The sequence below is a fragment of the Mus musculus genome, chromosome 11 (genome assembly GCF_000001635.26).
Source record: "Mus musculus strain C57BL/6J chromosome 11, GRCm38.p6 C57BL/6J".
In the NCBI taxonomy this organism is placed as follows: Eukaryota; Metazoa; Chordata; class Mammalia; order Rodentia; family Muridae; genus Mus; species Mus musculus.
In genome coordinates, this window is record NC_000077.6 from 76,743,558 (window position 1) to 76,764,909 (window position 21,352).

Below are 21,352 nucleotides of genomic sequence, written 5' to 3' on the forward strand. Positions count from 1 at the left end.
TGCTTATAACCACTGATTCATACAACACCTAGGTATTAAGTGTTAATGGCACAACAAGGGCTGGCTGGAGATCCAAATACTCTATGGTAGACAAAGTTCTCCCTCACGAAACATATTCCAGGAGGGTCCATCAGGGAAGACAGACCAAGCATTACACACTGTCAGAGTGCTTTCAGGGAAACAGAAAGGCAGCTTTGTTAGTCATAGCAAGGGTGGGCTCGCTGAGTTAAGAGAAAAGGCCTCCTTAAGGAGGGACAAGTGAGCACAGAACCTAAACAAGCTATCTGGAGAGTAAAAAAATAAACAAATTAAACCAACTAGATAAAGCAAAGCAAAAGTGCAAGGAGGATGCTGGACATATCTTGGTGTATGTGCGCTGAGGTTTGGTCTGTTGCTATGGATTGTGATGCTAAATACTGGCCCCCAAGATCTGGCTGCCTCAGGGATGAGGAAATCCTCAAGTACACCTAGGCATGCTGCATGACCTTGCCCCCCAAGTTATCCCTGACTGGTCAATAAAGATGCCTACAGCCTGTAGCTGGGCAGAAGAGAGGAAGGCAGGGCATTGGTTCCAGGGCTTGGTGTCTGAAGCAGAGTGGAGGAGGAAGAGAAAGAAGATGCCACGGGCAAGGGATCACAAGACCTGACCATGAGGGCTGGCCAGTTGAAGTAAAAGTGGCCCAGGTAGAACATGGCAAGTTATAGCTTAGAGTTATTGGCAGGGAAGCAGACTAAATAGCTTAGAGGGTTGATATCTGTCCACCTCCAGAGCTGTCTAAAGCTCATTATAAATATAAAGGTTTGGTGTCTTTTATTTGGGAACTAAATGATCTAAGGTGGGATAGAGACCCTAATTGATATTAATTTTAACTACAACATATATGGGAAAGGAATCGGGCCCAGGTAGTAGGCAGCTGGCTACAAAGAAACAAAGTGACATGAAGCATAGTAAAATGACCAACAGGCCCAGGAAAAGCTAATTCATTTGAGGGACCTGGGGAAGAAGGGAGTGTTAAAGTAAAACCTCTTCCAGGAAGAGGACTCGGTGAGGTTCAGCTGAAGCACCCTCCGCTCTGCTTACGGTCTGCAGCCTTGCAGAAAACAGAAAGCCAAAACTGACGCTCCCAGCTGGCTGAACCATCACTGGAGCCCTGCGCATATCACATCCTTGCTGGTAGCACTCCAACTCCTCTGGCAAAGGATGATTTGTGTCTACCACTGAGCTGACTCCAGTGAGCCACCTACTGGCTCAGGGACATTCGACTTCTATCCTACCACAAAGGAAACCCGGAGCTGGATGGATTCACTGGGAAATTCTACATATGTAAGAAGGAAACAACACTAAGCCCACACAAACTATTTCAGAAAATAGAGAAGGGATACAACCCAATTCACTTAAAATAGACAGCATTACTTGAATTAAAATGCACAAAAAACATTTCCAGAATAGAAAACTACATTATATTTCATAAGAATAATGCAGAATTCCTTAACATAAATCCAACAGTTCCCATCCAATATTTCATGAACAAGTTGGACTCCAGGTATTCAATGCTGGTTTAATGTTTGAAAATAATGTAATTTATTACATTATAATAAATGAGGATAAATATGATTGTTCTCCTCAATAGCTACAATTAATTATTAATTTAAAAACTGAAACACATTCATGATAAAAACTATCACCAAGGTACCTGGAAACAATCACCTCAGTAGCAATACAACCAAACCAAACCAAACCAAACCAAACCAAACCAAACCAAACCAAACCAACCAACCCACCCAACCGAACCAAACCAAACCAAACCAACCAACCAACCCAACCAACCAAACCAAACTGAACCAAACCAAACCAAACCAAACTGAACCAACCCAACCCAACCCAACCCACCGAACCAATCCAATCCAAACCAACCCAACCAACCCAACCCAACCCAAACCAACCAAACCAAACCAACCAACCAACCAACCAACCCCCTCCTTACACCTAGATCTAAGTTCCTTAATAACACATGCCAATAAAAGAAACCCTGAGGCTGCTTAGTAAAGTGGTTGAGCTGAGGGAAGGAAAATATAACATGAGCCGTGATTATTTCATTCTACCAGGAACTACAGGAAGCACCCCAGAATAACAAGGCATGCCAAATGACAGATGCTAACCCAAATGAGGCCCAATGGTGTGAGCAACAAAGTAACTAGAATCCTAGACAAAGCTCACTGCATCTGAGCCCTCCTTGAGGAACAGAATGGAATATGGAGAGACACTCTTCCTTTACAGAAGTAAATAAACATACAAAGAACTGACAAGGCAAATCAGAACCCTCGTAGTGAGAGTGAGAGCCAGAAAGAACGCTAGACTTAGTGAGGACATTTTGGGTAGAGACAGTACCTGCAGAATCTCCAAGCATTTCCCTTTATATCTACTTGCTTTTATTTTCTATTTTTTTAAATCGGGGGTTGGAGAGGGCTCAGCAGTTAAGAGCACTTGATGCTCTTGCAGAGAACTTGAGTTCAGTTCCCACATGGTGGCTCACAACCATCTTTGTCTAGCACCCTCTTCTGGTCTCTTCAGGCATGAAGGCATGCATGCAGCACCCATATATGTAGGCAAAACACTCATACACATAAAATTACATTTTAAGTTATCCTGCATATGTGTGTGTGTGTGTGTGTGTGTGTGTGTACACATACACTCCACCTGTCACAACATACATGCAGGTCAGAGGACAACTTATAGAAGTTGGTTCTTTCCTTCCACCATGTAGGTTTGATCCCTGTAGCTCACACGGTGGAATCATAGAATAGATTCCCAAAACTTGTCCTGTGACCTCCATGTATATGCTCTGACACATACCCTGCAAACACAAAATAGTAAATAAAATGTAATTTAAAGAAAAGGAGCTGGAGAAATGGTGCAGTGGTTAAAATAACTGCCACATAAGCATGATGACCAGATTTGAGATCACCAGATGCTATGGGGACACTGGGAGGTGCAGAGGACCGCCTCTAACTCAAGCCTCAGCACAAGGAGACAAAGGATCCCCAGGGCGAGGTGGCCAGAAAGACGAGCCATACTGGGGAGCTGTGGACTTGAGAGGCCTTGTCTTAATGAATAAGGTGGAAGACAGAAGATTATTTTCAACCTCAGGCCTCTATATTCTTATATGCATACATGCATGCACACATACATGCACATGAACATGCAAACATACAAAGATTAATAATAAAAACAAAAAACAGAATCCAAAACCAACTAGTTCTGACACTAGAAGAATCACAGCTTCTAAAAAGACCTGAATTGTCTAAGTAGGTATTTCAGAGGTTGAGTCCTGGCCTACCCTGACTTCATTCCTTAACACCACACATAGGATTTTGATATCTGCATGTGTGTATGTAAATGTACATGTGTTTGTACATGTATACTAAGATACACTCTTACTCTGTTGCCCAAAGTGGTAAGTCAAAGCAACCATTCTGACTCACCTTCCTAAGTAGCTGGGATTACAGACACATACCACCACACCCTGTTCTGTGTTTTTATTTTATATTATTTTAATGTGTATGGATTTTTGTTTGTTTGGTTGGTTTTTGTTTGTTTGTTTGTTTCAAGACAGGGTTTCTCTGTGTAGCCCTGGCTGTCCTGGAACTCACTTTGTAGACCACCAGGCTGGCCTTGAACTCAGAGATCCGCCTGCCTCTGCCTCCCAAGTGCTGGGATCAAAGGCGTGCACCACCACTGCCCAGCTGTGTATGGGTGTTTTGCCTACATGTGTGCTTGGTGCCTGTGTAGGCCAGAAGAGGGTATCAGATTCCCTGGCACTGGTGTTACAGACAGTTGTGAGCTGCCACGTAGATGCTGGGAATGGAGCCCAGGCCCTTTGTAAGAGCAGCTGGTGTTCTTAACTACTGAGCTACTGGTCCAGTCACTTGTGACTTCATTTTAACAGTTTATATTTAAAGTGGTGGTCTTGGGGGCTGGTGGGATGGCTCAGTGGGTAAGAGCACCCGACTGCTCTTCCGAAGGTCAGGAGTTCAAATTCCAGCAACCACATGGTGGCTCACAACCATCCGATCACGAGATCTGACTCCCTCTTCTGGAGTGTCTGAAGACAGCTACAGTGTACTTACATATAATAAATAAATAAATAAATAAATAAATAAATAAATAAATCTTTAAAAAAAAATAAATAAAAAAAAAATAAAGTGGTGGTCTTTAAAGGCAAATGAATTCAACAGTACCTTGAGCTTATCACACATAACTAATTAATGGCATTCAGTAGCAAATAGCAAACTAATTCCTAACATGGACTATTTAGCATGGACATTCAAGGGCTAACAAGATGAGCTCAGAGACAACTGTTCTGATCCTTAAGTTTTACCACAAAATACAAACAAGAAAAAAAAAATCATGGAGAAAAATAGCTGACACGGGATAGGATGAGGGATTTGTTTTAAAGCACACTAGTCTTTACTCAATCATTTTCTGCTGAAATCTTAGTTTTGTTGTTTTTATTTGTTTCTTCTACACTTGATATTTGGCCTTTTTACTCTTTATAAAGTTTCTTCAATAAGGTAAGTGGTGAGAGACCATTCAAACATAAATGATCAGTGTTACTACTGTGGATACCATCAATGGCTTGCAGTAGGGATACCAGCAGCACAGCAGCATGTGCTCAAACGCAGGTCTCAAACTCACAGGGTCTGCCCACTTCCGCCTCCTGAGTGCTGAGGTTAAAGGCATGTGCCACCACAACTGGTCTTTAAGAGAAGACAGGCAGAGAGGAGGCAAATCCTCACAGGGCATCATTTAATCATGGCTGATGAGCTGTGGTTCACCTCCACCGAAACCCCTCACAGCAGGCTGGATCCCCACCAGCAGAGCCCTTCTGGGGATAAAGTGTCTTCCCAGGTACATGCATCAGCAAGCATGGGAAAGCAGGCAGCACTTACTTTCGAAGGTGGTCATGCTCTTTCAGAAACAGTTCCGTTCTCCTGTTGTTTACTCCAGACCCGCTTTTATATGACCTACAGCAATGTCAAGAAAAGACAAGAACATATTTTGAAAGTGCTGCAACATCAGGTTAAGGCACTGACCCTAATGATGGCAGAGGAGAGTTCTGTGTTCTCCACAGTCTCAAGTAAACCATCAGAATATAATGCTTTTCACTTCCCCGGAATGCTCCCCAGAGTGCTTCCCCGGAGTGCTCCCCAGAGTGCTCCCACTACCACAGATGCACAGGATGAATTTTGTTTCTCCAGTGTAGATGTAGGGCTTTTCTGTTTCTCACCAAACTAACCCAAGCTTCTGAACGGGGGCTCCTACTTTTCCTTGGTGTGGTAACTTTCGTGTTACTTTCTCCAGCAGAAGTACAACGTTAGACAAATGAGCACATGGCACACGGGGCAAGAAGCCACTGAACCAACGTTAGTCATCACAGCAGCACGAGCCGAGGCCAAATGTTCAATCATGGCACACGTCAGGATTTCCATGTTCATTGTTTGCACATTACAATGACCACAGGTGACCTTTACCTCTATCAATACTCTCCAACAACATTTTATTTCTTTCTTTTCGTTTTCCCCTTTCTTTTCTTTCTTTGGAGACAGGGTTTCTCTATGTAGCCCTAGCTGTCCTGGAACTCTATGTATACCAGGACTCAAACTCACAGGGTCTGCCCACTTCCGCCTCCTGAGTGCTGAGGTTAAAGGCATGTGCCACCACAACTGGTCTTTAAGAACTTAGACTGTACCAATGTCTATGAATAGGGGGTCATGTTATAATACCTGAGGGTCTGGCTGAGAAGCAGTGACAGCATGCAAGACACAGGAGAGACTGGCAAAGCAGCTGACATGACTCTGAAGTCTATGCACCACCATTATGTAGCCAGATGATCGTAGAAAGCCTCTTGACACCAACTTTTGTAAAATAAGACCTAATGATAGCTGCCTCTTTCAAAGGAGTATATTGGAACCAAAAAGGTAATCCACAGAAAGGACTGTGTTAAATGCAGAAACAGTAGAGAAAACCCCAGCAAAGCCGCCAGCGAACCCCTGCCACTTAGGTGTTACTGGGCCTCACTCACTAACAAGCCCCTCTAGCACTGTGATCATACACTCCTTCACAGCTAAGCTGCCATTTTCACACCGACTATTTACAGGATGTCTTGTTCATAGCGGTTCTGAGACAATGGTTTAATGAATGAATGAATGAATGAATATATTTTTATTAACATTTTTTCAGAAACTAAAGGGTTATATTCTAGGGGTTCCCACAAGCTGTGGAAGAGCTAAATGTATAGCTATTAAAGAAGGCTTATACATTCCAAACAACAAAACACACTCTTCCTCTTTCCTCTTAGAAATCAGAGGGCCAGTCTGCTCTACACAGCAGGCTTCAGGCCCACTAATGCTAAGCAGAGAGTCTCTTTAGGAATGTTTTTCAGAGCACACATAACACATACCAGCTTGTGATGAGTGTGTGTCCTAGTTGATATAATGAAAATATCACAAACTATCATAAACGAATGGTAGTATCATTCATTAGATGGTCCAAAATGGAAAACTGTCTAGGTATGGTGGGAGCTACCTACCATCTCAGCCCTTGGGAAGCAGAGTCAGGAGTGCCACGACCAAAGCCAACCTGACCTGTGCCTCAAAAAAACAAAAACAAGACAGAAAATCTTCAGCATCAGTTAGATGCTCTACAGGACTTCATCAGCCAAGGTCAGTTGTAAAAACATGACTATAAGTGGAATGCTAGCCTATGCTCCCGAGGGGACAGCGAAGCGATGGATGGAAAGAGCAAATCTACGGACTGAGACCACTGTAAAATGCCAGAAGGCCTTAGTCTTGCAAGGCTTTGATTCTATATTAAACCTAGAAACTCCTGCTCCCATACAAACCTAGTTCAGAATTTCAGGGAAGCTAACAGCTATCTGAACATATAAGAGAGAGAAGCAAGCGGCAGGGAAATAGAACCTTCAGAGATCAGCATTCCTGCCATTCTTAGCATGGACGGAAGGGAATCACTCATGCTGGACCTAAGAAATTCAAGGCTGGCAAGGGCACAGGAACCTGGGAGATGGCAAAGTAGAATCCGCCCATACTTTAGCAAGCTTCAGAGGAAAAGGAAATGGAAAATCAGAAACCCCAAAGTCTAAATCCTGGTTTTGCTACTCAATTTGCAATTAACTACAGACACAGCCTAAACAGAACACATAAACACTGCATACAATAACATGAAGGCAACTTACTCAATATCTTTCCGTACTGATCCCATGAGATTCTCCCTTTCCCGTATTGCCGTAAAGTTTGCTTTGGTTTTATGAAATTCGTGTGTATAATCCTGAAATAAATCAACATCCGGTCTCAACACAAACTATTAATTTACTTTTATCCTTTTAAAGTAGTTGTACATGCTCATTAGGCTACACATTACAAAACACTAAAACATTACTAACACCTAGTACCTTAAATCCAAGACAAAATGACTTCAAACAGCCTAGGGTAAAAGAAGGGAGCGATTTCCTACTCAGTGGTGTACTTAGTAAGGCTTAGAGCTTACTTTTCCAAACCCTTGCCCCCTCCCCCCCTTCCCCTCAGTGCTGAGGGTCCAACCCATGGCTTTACATATGCAAAGCAAATGCTCGACCATGGAGCTACATCCCCGGTTCATTTTTAAGAAAGTTTATACTTTTCATCCACTTTGTCTATTGTCTTTCATATCTAATACTACTTTTATGTATATTAAACAATTGAGTCCTTTGCTGTAGTTTCTGACATTTGATCTTCCTCAGCTCTTCAATGCTCAGAAATCTATAAATTTCACCCATGCTCTATTTGGAACTTGGATAGATTTTCTTTCTTCCCCTGCTTTCCTATGCTTTTCTACATTTAAATCTTTAGGAGTGGTGGGGGAGGAGAAAAAGGGAGGGAGGGGGAAGAGAGAAAGGAAGAGAGGAAGGGAGAGAGAGAAAGAGAGGAAAATCTGCCAGTAAAGCCCTATTTGTTTGCAGCTGGGCTGTACGCAGCTGGGCGTGAGTTTACCCTTGTCATCTCAGCAGTGAGGAGGCAGGGACAGGAGAAGCCCTATGGCTCTTCAGCCAGCTATCCTAGCCAAACTGGCAAGTCCCAGGTCCTAGGGAGACTCTGCCTCAAAAACCTAGGAACAACTGACTACCAAAGGTTGACCTCTAGGCTCTATACACGCAGGTACCAGCACCTGACTGAGTGGTAAAATTAAATACTCTTCTTTTTTTTTTTTTGGTTTTTCAAGACGGGTTTCTCTGTGTAGCCCTGGATGTCCTGGAACTCAGAAATCTGCCTGCCTCTGCCTCCTGAGTGCTGGAATCAAAGGCGTGTGCCACAACGCCCGGCTTTAAATACTCTTCTTCACTTTCAGAACTATATTAAGCTTTATTCTTGGTTATTTTATATGATATTTAAATGAACTTTGATATCATCTTGTCATTCTAAAATAAGTAAAGAAAGTCAGGCCTGGTGGTGCATCTGTAATTCCAGTACTTGGGAAGTGGAATAAGAGGACTGGGAATTCAGGGCCAGCTTGTGGTAAAGGCAACTGTCTCAAAAATAAAATGAAAAAAAAAAAAAAAAAGGAAAAAAAGAACACAAAGAGCTGACTATGGGCACAACTTGGAACGTCAGTATCTGGAGGCTGAGGCAGGGGGATTGAAAGTCAGGGAAAAGTATGGATCACAAAGCCAGAGCATAAAGCCTGCCCTAAAGAGAAATCACTTCCTATTTCCCTTTATACGTGTATATGTAAGGTTTCATTTATCCCCCAAGCTGGCTTTGAACTCCTGATCTTCTTGTCTCTACCTCCGAGTACTGGGATTACAAGGTGACACCATCACACCTGGATGGCTGTGTGTGTTTCACTTTTGGTGCCAGTGGCTGAACAAGGGCCTCATTCATGCTTGCCCTCTGCTCCGCCTGGCCCCATCCCATTTAGTTCAGGGCCCAATGGGCCACTGTGTGTACAGAGCACAATGGCTTGCTTTTATATATACTGTCTTACTGAGTTTACTTCTAACTTCTATCATTTAATTTTCTTGGTGTATGACATATATGATGTTATCATGCCACATGCTACAAATTTGCCTCTTCCTTTCAAATATTTATCTCAGGCTTTGCTGTAGTTTTTTTCATTAACTGTACCAATGAGAGGCTCCAAAGTCATGTCAGACATCTACAGTGGTCGTAAATACCCTTTTCTTGCTTTGTTCTTTTCTTTTCTGAGTCAGGGTCTAACAGCCTGGTCTAGCCTTGACTTTCTGGTTCTCCTGTGTCTTCTTTCTAAGTGCTAGGATTCTAAACCTGAACTAGGAGACTTGGGAACTAAACTCAGGGCTCTGTGTACATTCTGACACCTGAGCTGAAGTCCCCACTCCCTTTCTCTTCAGTGTTTTACCACTGACCACAATCCCAACTGTCCATTGTTGGTCCTTCTCTCTGGGTGAGTACATGGCGTGCACCTGGCCTTCTGGAGGCTGAGTGTGGGGCCTTGTGCACACTGATCACAAATCCTATCACCGAATTATACTTCTGCTCCTTATTCCCCACCCCCACAATCCCTTCTTTTTTTTTTTTTTTTTTTTTGGTTTTTCGAGACAGGGTTTCTCTGTGTAGCCCTGGCTGTCCTGGAACTCACTCTGTAGACCAGGCTCGCCTCGAACCCAGAAATCCACCTGCCTCTGCCTCCCAGTGCTGGGATTAAAGGCCTGTGCCACCACACCTGGTTCACAATCCCCTTTCAAGATGAGGTTTACTATGTATCCCTGGCTGGTCTGGAATTCACTACGCATACCAAGTTGACTTCCAACTTATGGTACTCCACCTCCCTCAATCTTGCAAGTCCTGGGGTTACAGCTGTGTGCCACAGTACTCAGATTCCCAGTTGTGGACCAGAAAGATGGCTCAGTAGGTAAAGGCACTTGTTGCCAAACCTGACAGCCTGAGTTTAATCCCAAGAACTCACATGGTAGAAAACTAGAACTGAATTATATCAAGTGTCCTCTGATCTCCATACATGCACATAGACACATACATACATACATACATACATACATACATACATGTAAGAAAGAAAAGCTTTGGAGAACATTCCTCTTTGTTTAGGTGTGTGCATGTGTGTTTCCTATGCACATGTGTGCAGAGGTCAGAAATGAACATGGCTATTTTCTTCTATTGCTCTCCATCTAGTTTTTAAGTCTCTCAATGAATCTAAAGCTTGCTCCTTTGGCTACGCTAGCTGGCCAGCAAGTTCTTAGGATCATCTGTCTTCGTCTCCTACAAAGTTGAGGTGGCAGATACATATGCCATGCATGGCTTTTATATGGGCTCTAGGGATTTGAACCCAGATCCTCTTGCTTTCAGTGCAAGCACTCTGACCCACAAAGCCATCTCTCCTATTCCTATCACCACCACCATCATCATCTTGAGACAGGGTCTCACTATGTGGTCCTGGCTGATCTGGAACTCATTATATAGACTAGATTAGCCTTGAACTCACTGAAACTGGACTGCCTGACTCATGAGTGCTAAGATTTAAAGTTGGGTACCATTTTTTAAAGAGTTCTTAAATCACATAGTTGTTTAGTTTTCTCAGTAATAAAAATGTTTGCCTTCCAATCTATACATCTGTACTTTAATACCACCTAATAAATCTTTACACATTAATGGTGCTTTGTTATACTTTTGGTATTTGCTAAAAAGACACTCTAACCACAGTTAGCTACTCCTCTTCTAGCCACCTCAGTAACATGGAGACATCACTACGCCCCATACACCACCTGCAGAATGTCTCTGTGTCGCTGCAGCGTGTGCATCAGGGCTGCATTCAGGGAGGGCACCCCTGCACTGTGGGTGTACTCTGCCATTTTGTCGTTTACTCCTGTAAGCTAGAAAGAAAAGGAAAATAGTTTAAAAATATGTCCTCTTGGTTGACAGTAAACAAGACAAGACCAGTCACTGGCAATTCCCGCAAATAACATGTTACAATTTGGATGGCTGCCATTAAAATTCAAGTGGCCAGAGGAGGAACATGCCGTGAATGAATGGATGTTTTCAGTAAACAATATAATGCAGAGTCATATCTAACAAACAGCAAACTAGCTGTTTACCCAAAAGCACTTACCCTTGCCAAAAGCTGTTCAATTTCAATTGCCATTGTCTCAAACATTCTGTCTTGGCTTGATCCATTTAATAGCGGTGTTGTGTCAGAACTAAAGAGAAGTTCAATTAAAAAAATCAATTACTTAGCCCTTTAAAACATATTAAAATAATCAGGTAATTTTTCTTAAAGAGATCAAATAAACTCCAAAACATTCCTTATCTTTCTTTAAAGATTATGATTTTATGGTCAGCAAAATGGCTCAGAGGATAAAGGTGCCTGAGCCAAGCCTGGTGACTCGAGTTCAGTCACTGGGATCCGCAAGGTAGAAGGAGAGAACTTACTCCTATATGTTGTCCTGAACTAGAAAATACCATCCTGAGTGGTGACCCAGACCCAAAGGACACGCACGGCATGTACTCACTGATAAGTGGATAACAGCCACCAAGTACAGGACAGCCAAACCCAAAGAAACCTCGTAACAAGGAGCCCAAGGGAGCATGTGTGAGTCTCACTCAGAAGGGGAAACAAAACAGTCATGGGAGGTGGAGGGAGGGAGGGAACTGGATGGAAGAGGGGGTGAGGAGGGGACTGGGGATCAGGTGTGGGGGGCAGGCAAGGGTAGGGTATAAGAATATAAACTGGCGGGGGAGCATCTCTGGGACAGCTAGAGCCTGGGATGGGGAAGCTCCGGGGAGTTTATGGGGGTGACCCTAGAGACCCCTACGGGGGGGGGGATATGGAAACAGAAGTGGCCCCCTCCTGTAGCCAGGCAGGACTTCCAGTGGAGGGAGAGGGAACATCAACTCACCCACAAAACCTTCAACCTAAAATGCATCCTACCTTCAAGATACACATGATAAAAATGGAGCAGAGATTGAAGGAACAGCCAAAAAATGACTGCCCCAACTTAAGACCTAACCCGTGTGAGACAACCAGCTTCTGATGCTATTAATGATGCCCTGCTCTGCTTGCAGACAGGAGCCTAGCATAACTGTCTCCTGAGAGGCTTCATCCAGTCGTGGATGGCGGTAGGTGCAGAGTCCCTCAGCCAAACATCAGATGGAGCTTGAGCAGTCTGTAGAAGAGTTGGAAGGGTCAAGGACACCACAAGAAGACCTACAGGGTCAATTAACCTGGGCCCATGGGGCTCACAGAGACGGAACCACCAACCAAAGAGCCCAAAGAGCATGCTCAGGTGGCCCTAGGTCCCCTACACATCTGTAGCAAATGTGCAGCTTGGCCTTCATGCGGGTCCCCTAACAACTGGAGCGGAGGATGTCTCTGACTCTGTCGCTGCCTCTCCTCTAAGCGCACTGCCTGGCTGGGCCTCAGTGAACGAGGACGAGCTCAGTCCTACTGCACCTGGATGTCCCTGGGGGGACGGGGGTACCCAAGGGGGGGTTGTCATCACTGAGGAGAAGGGGCGGGATAATGAGGGGAAGGATTTGTAGGGGTGGGGTGGAGAGGAGAGGAGAGGAGGAGGGGAGGCCGCCATCAGGATATAAAGTGAAAAAAATAAATCAATGAAAAAAAACCTCTGCCAGGCATGATGGCGCACGCCTTTGATCCCAGCACTGGGAGGCAGAGGCAGGCGGATTTTGATCCCAGCACTAGGGAAGCAGGTGGATTTCTGAGTTCAAGGCCAGCCTGGTCTACATAGTGAGTTCCAGGACAGCCAGGGCTACACAGAGAAACTCTGTCTCAGAAAACAAAAAAAAAAAAACAACAACCCAAAAAACAAAAAAAAACAACCAACCAAAAAACAACAAAACAAAACAACCTCCATAATCCAAAAATACTAAAAAACAGTACAAAATGTAAATGAAATAAAGACATTCCAAGTGCTGTGCACCACTCCCCAAATGATAAAGAATATTCTAAGCAACTAAAATTCTGAAAGGATAATGGAACACAGAAAAAAGCTCCTTATAATAGTGAAGGGAAAAAATTGGTCACAGATTACATTATGAGGCCTAAGAGGAAATAATCTTTAGCTTTTCTCCAAAAATATGTTTTCTTATGCTTTTAAATTCTCTCTTCCTTTAATGATTCTTATCAAAAGGAAAACTGAGATGTAAATGACCCGATTAAACAGTTATTCAGGACTCAGCAGACAGCATTCAGGCTCACAGCCGAGGCCAGCAGGCTTTCAGACCAGCAGCCCCTGCCCCCTGCCTGCCCCTCACAACACACATCCACCTCATCCTAGTTGACAAGAATATGTTTAACATCTCTTTATATCAGAGTAGCCAGTCAGAAATCTGACTTTTCACAGATGAAAGATGTGTGACAGATGCAAATTCTAAAAGTTTCATTTGTCTCTTCTCAAAAACCAGTACCCTTCATTAGAAACCCACACTGTACACATGACCACATGGGCAGCTTAGCACAGATCAGTTATTCCCAGCAAAACCGAAATGGATCCACTCCAGCCTGGGTGGGGGCTGATTCCTGCTCTAACACAGCGTCTGAATGTGGCAACTCAAAAGACTAAGTCATCAACTCAACGTCAAAAGAACCTCAGCGACCACTGTCCCCTCAAACACCCGCTGTCCTGGAACTCACTCTGTAGACCGGGCTGGCCTCGAACTAAGAAATCTGCCTGCCTCTGCCTCCCGAGTGCTGGGATCAAAGGCGTACGCCACCACGCCTGGCAGAGGGTTTTTTCATAATGAAGCCAATCAGTGAGCCTGCTAAAGAGCTGCTAGTAAGAACTTTTTTAAAACCTCACTTATTTGACCTTATTTATGGGTGTGCTTGTTTGCCTGCACGAGTTTATGTACATCATGTGCATGCAGAGCTGGAAGAGACCAGAGGGCACCCGATTCCCTGGACTTGGTTATAAGCACTTGTGAGTGTGGCCATGCAGCTGCTGAGAATCAAACCCAGGTCCTCTGCAAAAGCAGCTATGGCTCTAGCCCCAGATTTTTTTTTCCCCGTAAAGACAGAGGCTTGCCTGGAACACGTGGTCTTTCTGTTCCTTCTCTCAGTGTGGGACTACAGGTATGGACCAGGCCTGGCTTTAATAAGGATTCTTATTTCAGATGTTTCACTAGGTCATAGGCTCTGTTTCTTCTGCAAACATTCCCATTTCTATGCCTTGTAACATGACATAAACATACCTAGTTCTTAGGCAGGCATTATGGTGCACACCTGTAATTCCAGCACTTGGGGGGCTGAGGTAGGAAGGTAACAGGGTTGAGACCAGCTTGGGTCACATAGTGATCAAAGTGGAGACTGGGGTCAGTTTTTTTACTGTGTCCCGTAAACCAAGGTTGTGGGGGTGTCCCCTAGGATGTGCAGCCACAGAGCAGCTCTCTCTGCCGCTGATCTGAACCCTCCCACAAGGCACACTGAAGAGAACAATGGGTCTGTAGAGATCAAGAAGGAAGCTGCTTGTCTTCTCATGCACATATGCCCAGCACCTGGCAAGTGGTATTTACTCTTCTTTAAATACTTGTTGAATGAATACGTAACAGGGCAATCTCTTCCAATATTCACTATTCTTAGGATAGTAGAGAAGTCTAGGGAAATGGTTAAAAAAAAAACCCTCATTCTTATTAAAAGAAAAAAAAAAAAAAGGAAAACCCCTCATTCTCAGGGCTGGTTATGAGCACCGACTGCTCTTCCAGAGGTTGTGAGTTCAAATCCCAGCAACCACATGGTGGCTCACAACCATCTGTAATGAAACCTCTTCTAGTGTGTCTGAAGTCAGTGACAATGTACTTACATAAAACAAATAAATAATTTTTTTTTAAAAACCCACCTCATTCTCTCTAACATTAGGATTCAGTTGAATTTAGTTCAATTAAATAGCCCTTGACTCTCAACATACAGAAAAAAAAACCCCAAGACTCTTAAAAGAAAAGTTCTGTTCACTGATGACTGCATTTGTGCGACATGCTGGAAATCAAAACGAACACTGAGCATGTGTGATGGTTTGTGTACACTTGGCCAGGGACTGGCACTATTAGGAGGTGTGGCCCTTGTGGAGTAGGTGTGTCACTGTGGGTGTGGGCTTTAAGACCTCATCCTAGCTGCTCTGCTAGCAGCCTTCAGATGAAGATGTAGAACTCTCAGCTCCTCCTGCCTGGATGATGCCATGTTCCTGCCTTGATGATAATGGACTGAACCTCTGAACCTGTAAGCCAGCCCCAATGAAATGCTGTCCTTATAAGACTTGCCTTGGTCACGGTGCCTGTTCACAGCAGTAAAACCTTAACTAGGACAGCATGCACAGTCTGTCTTTATTTTCCAGAGCTGGGGATTACAGTTCCCGGACACGGAGCTCCAGCCTCAGCCTGCAACCTCATAACCTTAGGCTCTCTAGGGAAAGCAAAATCAGCCCCAGTGTGTAGCTGAATTCAGAATGTTCTCAAGACTTTGTTTCTTTAAAAGGGAATCCAAGCAGAGAGCACAGGAGAAGCCTCCCATAACAATACTTCCTGGCAGGTTTGTGTTTGAAAATTGTATACTGCTGGAAAAAACAGATATGAGCCTTAAATCCAGAAAAAAAGCCTTCTGAACAGAAAACACACTCAGTAAGAAACAAAAGCAGGGCTGGAGAGATGGCTTAGCAGGTAAGAGCACCGACTGCTCTTCCGAAGGTCCTGAGTTCAAATCCCAGCAACCACATGGTGACCCACAACCATCCTTAATGAGATCTGACACCGTCTTCTGGTGTGTCTGAAGACAGCTACAATGTACTTAGATATAATAATAAATAAATCTTAAAAAAAAAAGAAACAAAAGCAAAAACGACCCTCATGCCCCATACTTGGTGAATGAAAGTGTGCAAAACAAAGTCTTGCCCTGAGGTCCACGGGTGCTGCTAGCTTGTTTCTAGGTCCCTGAGTCCACACATTGTACCTGCTAGCTTTGCAAGCCATAGCCCCTATGCAAAAGGACCAACACTTTGGCTACAATAGCGAAAAGAGATTTGTTGTGATGTATACAGGATGTGTGTTCTGGAGATTCGAGCTCAGTTTTATTGTTGTCAATATTAGCTAGCAAATATCCACCCTCCACTCTGCTATCAATAATCTCATTGCTGGGTGTATGCATAAGTACAATCCAGGTGAAAATGTTCATAGCAACATTTATACAAAATTTTAAGAACAGAACTTCAAATACAGTGATCATATTAGCTATTAAACTTATTATTAAGTATCAAAAATTAGAAATATCTATCAAATAGTTAAGCTCTAACATAGGTGTTTAATATATGTAGCAAATAAAGACAGTGACCAAATGCACCCATAGCTGAACTTCAAAGACATGTTAAATTAAAAAAAGCAAACTACAAAATAGCTTTTGTATAATACTATGAATTGACTAGAAATACCAAGATCTGTAACAAAAATAGTGATATTTCTATGTAAATGAGAAGTATAGTGTGGGACGCTACCAGGGGCTTTATTTAACTTGCATTGGTTATATTTTAAAAAGAGACATTAACAAAATAGGGTTCATGTTATTACTTACATTTCTAAGAATCTCAAACATTTTCTGATTTTTTTTTTGAAACAAGTGATTAAATAATCAGAAGATTTAAAAATATAAACTTTCAGCCAGACATGGTGGCACACACGTTTAATCCCAGCACTAGGGAGGCAGAGGCAGGTGGATCTCTTATGAGTTAGAGGCCAGGCTGGAATACATGGCAAGTTTCAGGACAGCCAGGGGCTCTTTACACAGAGAAACCCTGTCTCAAACCTTGCCCTCACCTCCCGACCACACCCCCTGCCACCAAATAACTTTTCCTTGAGTTGTAATATGCTAGTTTCTCAAAACAACAACAACAACCACCTTCCATGATTGTGAGGGTCCTGCATTAGAGTCATTCTAAACCATAAACACCAGAAAAACAGTCTGCATACGTGTATACAGTTCCACTGAGAAATTAGAAAACAAAAATATCAGCCAGATGGTGGTAGAGCCCTTTAATCCCAGCCCTGTGGAGGCAGAGGCAGGCAGATTTCTGAGTTCGAGGTCAGCCTGATCTACAGAGTGAGTTCCAGGACAGCCAGGGCTACACAGAGAAAGCCTATCTCGAAATACAAAAACAAAACAAAACAAAACAAAACAAAACAAAACAAAACAAAAATCATGTGGGCAGACCAGACATTTCTGTGGACTAAGAATGAAACTTCTTTGGATCTGCTATGGAGCCCGGAATGAATTTACAATCATGTGTCCCCTGTCTCTGCCTCCTAGTGCTGGCAGAAGTGTACAAGCATGCCTTTAGAAACTTACTATTGATACAAACTCATTTTTAAACTCAAGAAGTTTCTTCCTCAGCTATCACAATCTTTAAGATCTCAAATAAATGTTAGTCTCAAGAATTAGGAAGAATTGGGATTAAAGATACACAGACAGATACACACAGAGAGACACAGAGACAGATGGACAGACACATACACACAAAGATAATGACAACAAAATCAAAACATCAGCAGCTTAGCAGCAGATCAGGTAACAGAGTTCTCTATGTCGGTGTTCTTTTAAAGCATCCCAGAGTCAGGCATCAGAGTCTGGCAGTACCTGTACCTATCGCGTCCTCCATCCCGTGAGCCGCTGTGGCTGTAGCTCGTACAGAGTTTACTGAAGGAAACGAGTTTCAGGTCAAGTTCGTTTTCCAGCTGCCGAGCTTGTTTCCTGAGATCTTTTAAGAAAATTACAAAAGTAAATCATTGGTCTATCAGTAGACGCTAAATTCCTAAGATATTTTAAGAAAGGCAACTATGAAAATGATCACATATTGATCTCTGATCTAGTTACTCAGAAACCAAAGGCATGTCTAAGAAAATAAATTGGTCAAGTATTTAAAGTTCAGATGGGAGCCATGAGGGAGGCAGTTGTGGGAGACACACAACCTGTCCCTTTTCTTTCAAAGACAGCTTGACAGCCAGTGCCATAGCATCCCTGAGAATGCTCTCATAGCAACAACCAACTGCTGTAACTTAAAGGGCAACAAGGGGAGAATATAAATCACGGAGAAATGAAGATGGTCTATAACCCTCACATCAGTTTACCAGATAGCTTTCTAAGAAGCTAGCATTCTTTTTGACACAGTTTTCTTTGTTTCAAAACTCTGTTAGGAGTTTGGGTCTTGCCTTTTCGTTTTTCAAACAGGCAAAATACCTCAGCAATTAAACACAAGGAAAAAGCAAAAGCAAATTAATAAAAAAAAAAAAATTGGGGGGGTATCAGGTAAAAACAAAGAGTACACTTTGAACAAGACAAATGTGACAGGTTTTTTTTTTTTTTTAAAGCATATGTTTTAAAAGTAGAAGCAAACAGATAAACTGGTGTAGAAGCTTGGTTTCTGAACGGCTGAATGAAAGGAGCCATACTTGGAAACCCAATATGTATGTACATACGTACGTATGTATGTATGTATGCATGCATATATGTGTATGTGTGTGTGTGTGTTCATGGTGAAATTCAAATGAAAGGAGTAAACACAGGAAGGAATAATGTAAGAATGTCTCAGGACTAAAGAATATCAAGACACTGTGTCATTATATTTTGCAATCCAAGGCAGGAAGCAGAATTATATGGTGGAGTGTATCTACCCAGAGACCAAATCCCACTCCTAACGTCAGCTCAGCCACCTATTGTCTTTGAGATTTACTGATGATCCAGTTCATTTAAAAACCTCAAGCTTTCAGTTTTTCTATACATGCTTAAAGCATCTGGTACAAAGATATATTGTCAATATATTAATTGCTTTAATTATTACAGTATAGTGTTTCAAAAACCCACAGCCTAATGACTATCAATAATGACTATCATAGCAGCTACTCCTATCTACATAGTTTAAAAAGAAATTCTAGCTACGACAAGTATTTCCAAAGGGCATTTTAAATACACATTTTAAACTATAGGCATGTTTCTCTGTAATTCTATTTATCTATTTAGTCTAATGAAAAGCATAAAGTAGAATGTATTTTGAAAACATGACAGAACATAAAATTCAGTCCCTTAGATCTACTGGCTGATGGTGACAATACCATATTTCCCAGGGGCTTCATGGGACAAAAAGAGGAAATAGGCTTAAAAACTAAATAAGCAAAAGGTTAAATGAAACAAAGTGGGCCATTTCTGATCTCTGTGGATCACTGTGGACTAGGAAGGTTTTGTGTGACCTCACTTGAGTGGACCAGACTTTCAGGAATTAAATAAGCACAACTGAAGGTTTTCCTGGCGGGAGACGAACAGCAAACGTATTCATTAGAACCTTTTTTTGCTATCATTTTTAACAAAACCGATCTTGGAGTCCAGGGAAGAAGGTACAGTTATTTTCAGTATTCTGTCACCCAGTCGTCATTAAAGTCTCAATCTCAAATTGCCAGTTGGGGTCCAGGAGGAGACGACCATCCACTAAAATATCCCTGCAAGGCTGGCGCTGACAAGTCCCTCCTCACTCCTAGTTGTCTGACAGTGACCTCAACTCCAAGGTTCTGACTGCTCGTCTTCCGGGCTCTGGATATTGTTGCTCAACACCCTCCTCCCAAGAGCTCGTCCCCGCAGCCCCATCCGGAGAGCCTCACTACCCCTCACACACTTCCATCTGGAGCCTCAGGCGCCTCTTCCTCTCCATCCCGGCTCCCTCCACTCCCGGACCCAACCCCTTCCCAGGTCCGGCTCACTCCGCCCCAGCTCCTTCCCCAAGTTCCCAGGCCCAGGGCTCCTCTTGGACAACCTCATCCCAAAGTGTGGCTCATTCCGTAGCCTGGCTCTTCCCTCTGCTGCCTCCCTCAAGATCCAGCCTCATTAAGTTCACTCTGCACCCGGTGGAACCCACTCCGAGGCCTTGCCCTCACCTTCCCAGTAATTGCTGGTTCCTGCCGCCATCTTTGTTGCCCAACGTCAGTCGGGACAGGCGAGTAGAGGCCTTGAAGGCCAGAGAGTCACCTCCACGCCTTCTTCCACCCCCGAGCGCCGAGGCTGATGGGATACGCTAGCCTCCTTAGACACTGCCACCTGGTGGACAATTCGTTATTTTACAGCTTTAAGTAGCTCGTTTGAAAGCGTCGTTTAGCTGTTCTGGGTGTTCATACCACATCTTTTCAGTCTTCAGTCTTCAATTTCTTCATCTCGGATTGTTCTTTTCAGCGGGTGACTTAGAGGAGAGACACAATTTCCATTATCTCCCCTTAAATAGGATGTCTTGGGACCGGAGGTGGGGGGGTGGTGGTGGTGGTGTCAAGCTTAATGGGGCAGGTGCCTTGCCTGAATGTAAGAGGGTCTGGGTTCGACCCCCAGCATTCCATAAACAGAACATGGTAGTATATGCCTTTAATCCTAGTACTCAGAATGTGGGGATAAAAAGACCAGAAGTTCAAGGTCATCCTCAGCTACATAGAGAGTTCAAGGCTAGGTGGGGATAAATGTCTCAAGAAGAAAAAGAAAAAGAAAAAGAAAAAGTACCTTCAATCAGCATTTTCCTTTCTCAGAGCCAGTGGTTCTTTTCCTGCCCATCTTCCACTGTCCAGTATGTAAAGTTCCTTCCCTGGTTGACTTCCCTATGTCTACAGCAGAGCATCAGTCCTCTGTCCCTTGCTAACAGCTTCCATGTGCCCACAGCCTGAAGCTCACTGATGTCGTTAGACTAGCTGGCTATCCAGCCCCAGTTTTGGCTTTCCCAGTGCTGGGATTACAGACATATGATGACACGCCTGGCCTTTTCATGTTTGTCCTAGGGATCTGAACTCACATCCTAATGCATGCATGCCAAGCAATTTACTGGCTGAGTATAATATGCATTATAGTAATAAATTGTTATGTGTTGTTTAAGTCCATTGAAAAGCTGGTTGTGGACATAGGGTTGTCACCCCGTGCCCCAGTCACACACATACTTAATACCCAAGCATATTTCTTGTAAATTGTCCCAGAGACCCCCTGGCTGGGGATGGGCTACCTGGCTGGCTCTGTGAGAAAGCAATAGTGTAGCAAAATGGCCCAAAGAGTAAAAAATACCAGGTCCGGGAGGACAGAAGGAGAGTATCTGAGTTAACACACCGTGTCCTTGATCACAGCTGATCATTCCCTCTGACCTTCCTGACATAAAGATGCCCACGGTGGGAATGGTTCATTGGACATCTTACCTAAGAGAAGCCGTTCTTCCTGGAACCCTTTTTGTGGGTCAGAGAGAGGCTCCAACTAGCTGGTTTTTGCTCTCCAGGTCTCCTCCGTTGCTTTCTGCTGGATGAC

General features: G+C 43.5%; 1 protein-coding gene across 2 annotated transcripts in view; it reads right to left on the bottom strand.

Annotated features, from left to right (window-relative positions):
- Gosr1 (golgi SNAP receptor complex member 1) overlaps positions 1 to 20,021 on the bottom strand; it is a 36,977-nt gene extending 16,956 nt beyond the window's left edge. The window contains exons 1-6 of one of the 2 annotated variants that reach the window (NM_001356321.1): positions 19,963 to 20,021; positions 17,684 to 17,798; positions 11,156 to 11,243; positions 10,812 to 10,919; positions 7,254 to 7,345; positions 4,951 to 5,025 (exon numbers count right to left, since the gene is read on the bottom strand). In NM_001356321.1, the coding sequence (NP_001343250.1) occupies positions 4,951 to 5,025; positions 7,254 to 7,345; positions 10,812 to 10,919; positions 11,156 to 11,243; positions 17,684 to 17,798; positions 19,963 to 19,993 (509 nt within the window). In that variant the 5' untranslated portion in view covers positions 19,994 to 20,021. Of the gene's footprint in view, positions 1 to 4,950; positions 5,026 to 7,253; positions 7,346 to 10,811; positions 10,920 to 11,155; positions 11,244 to 17,677; positions 17,799 to 19,962 lie in introns of both variants that reach the window. The other variant, NM_016810.4, reaches the window with a different exon arrangement.
- Between the last annotated feature and the right edge of the window lie 1,331 nt (positions 20,022 to 21,352).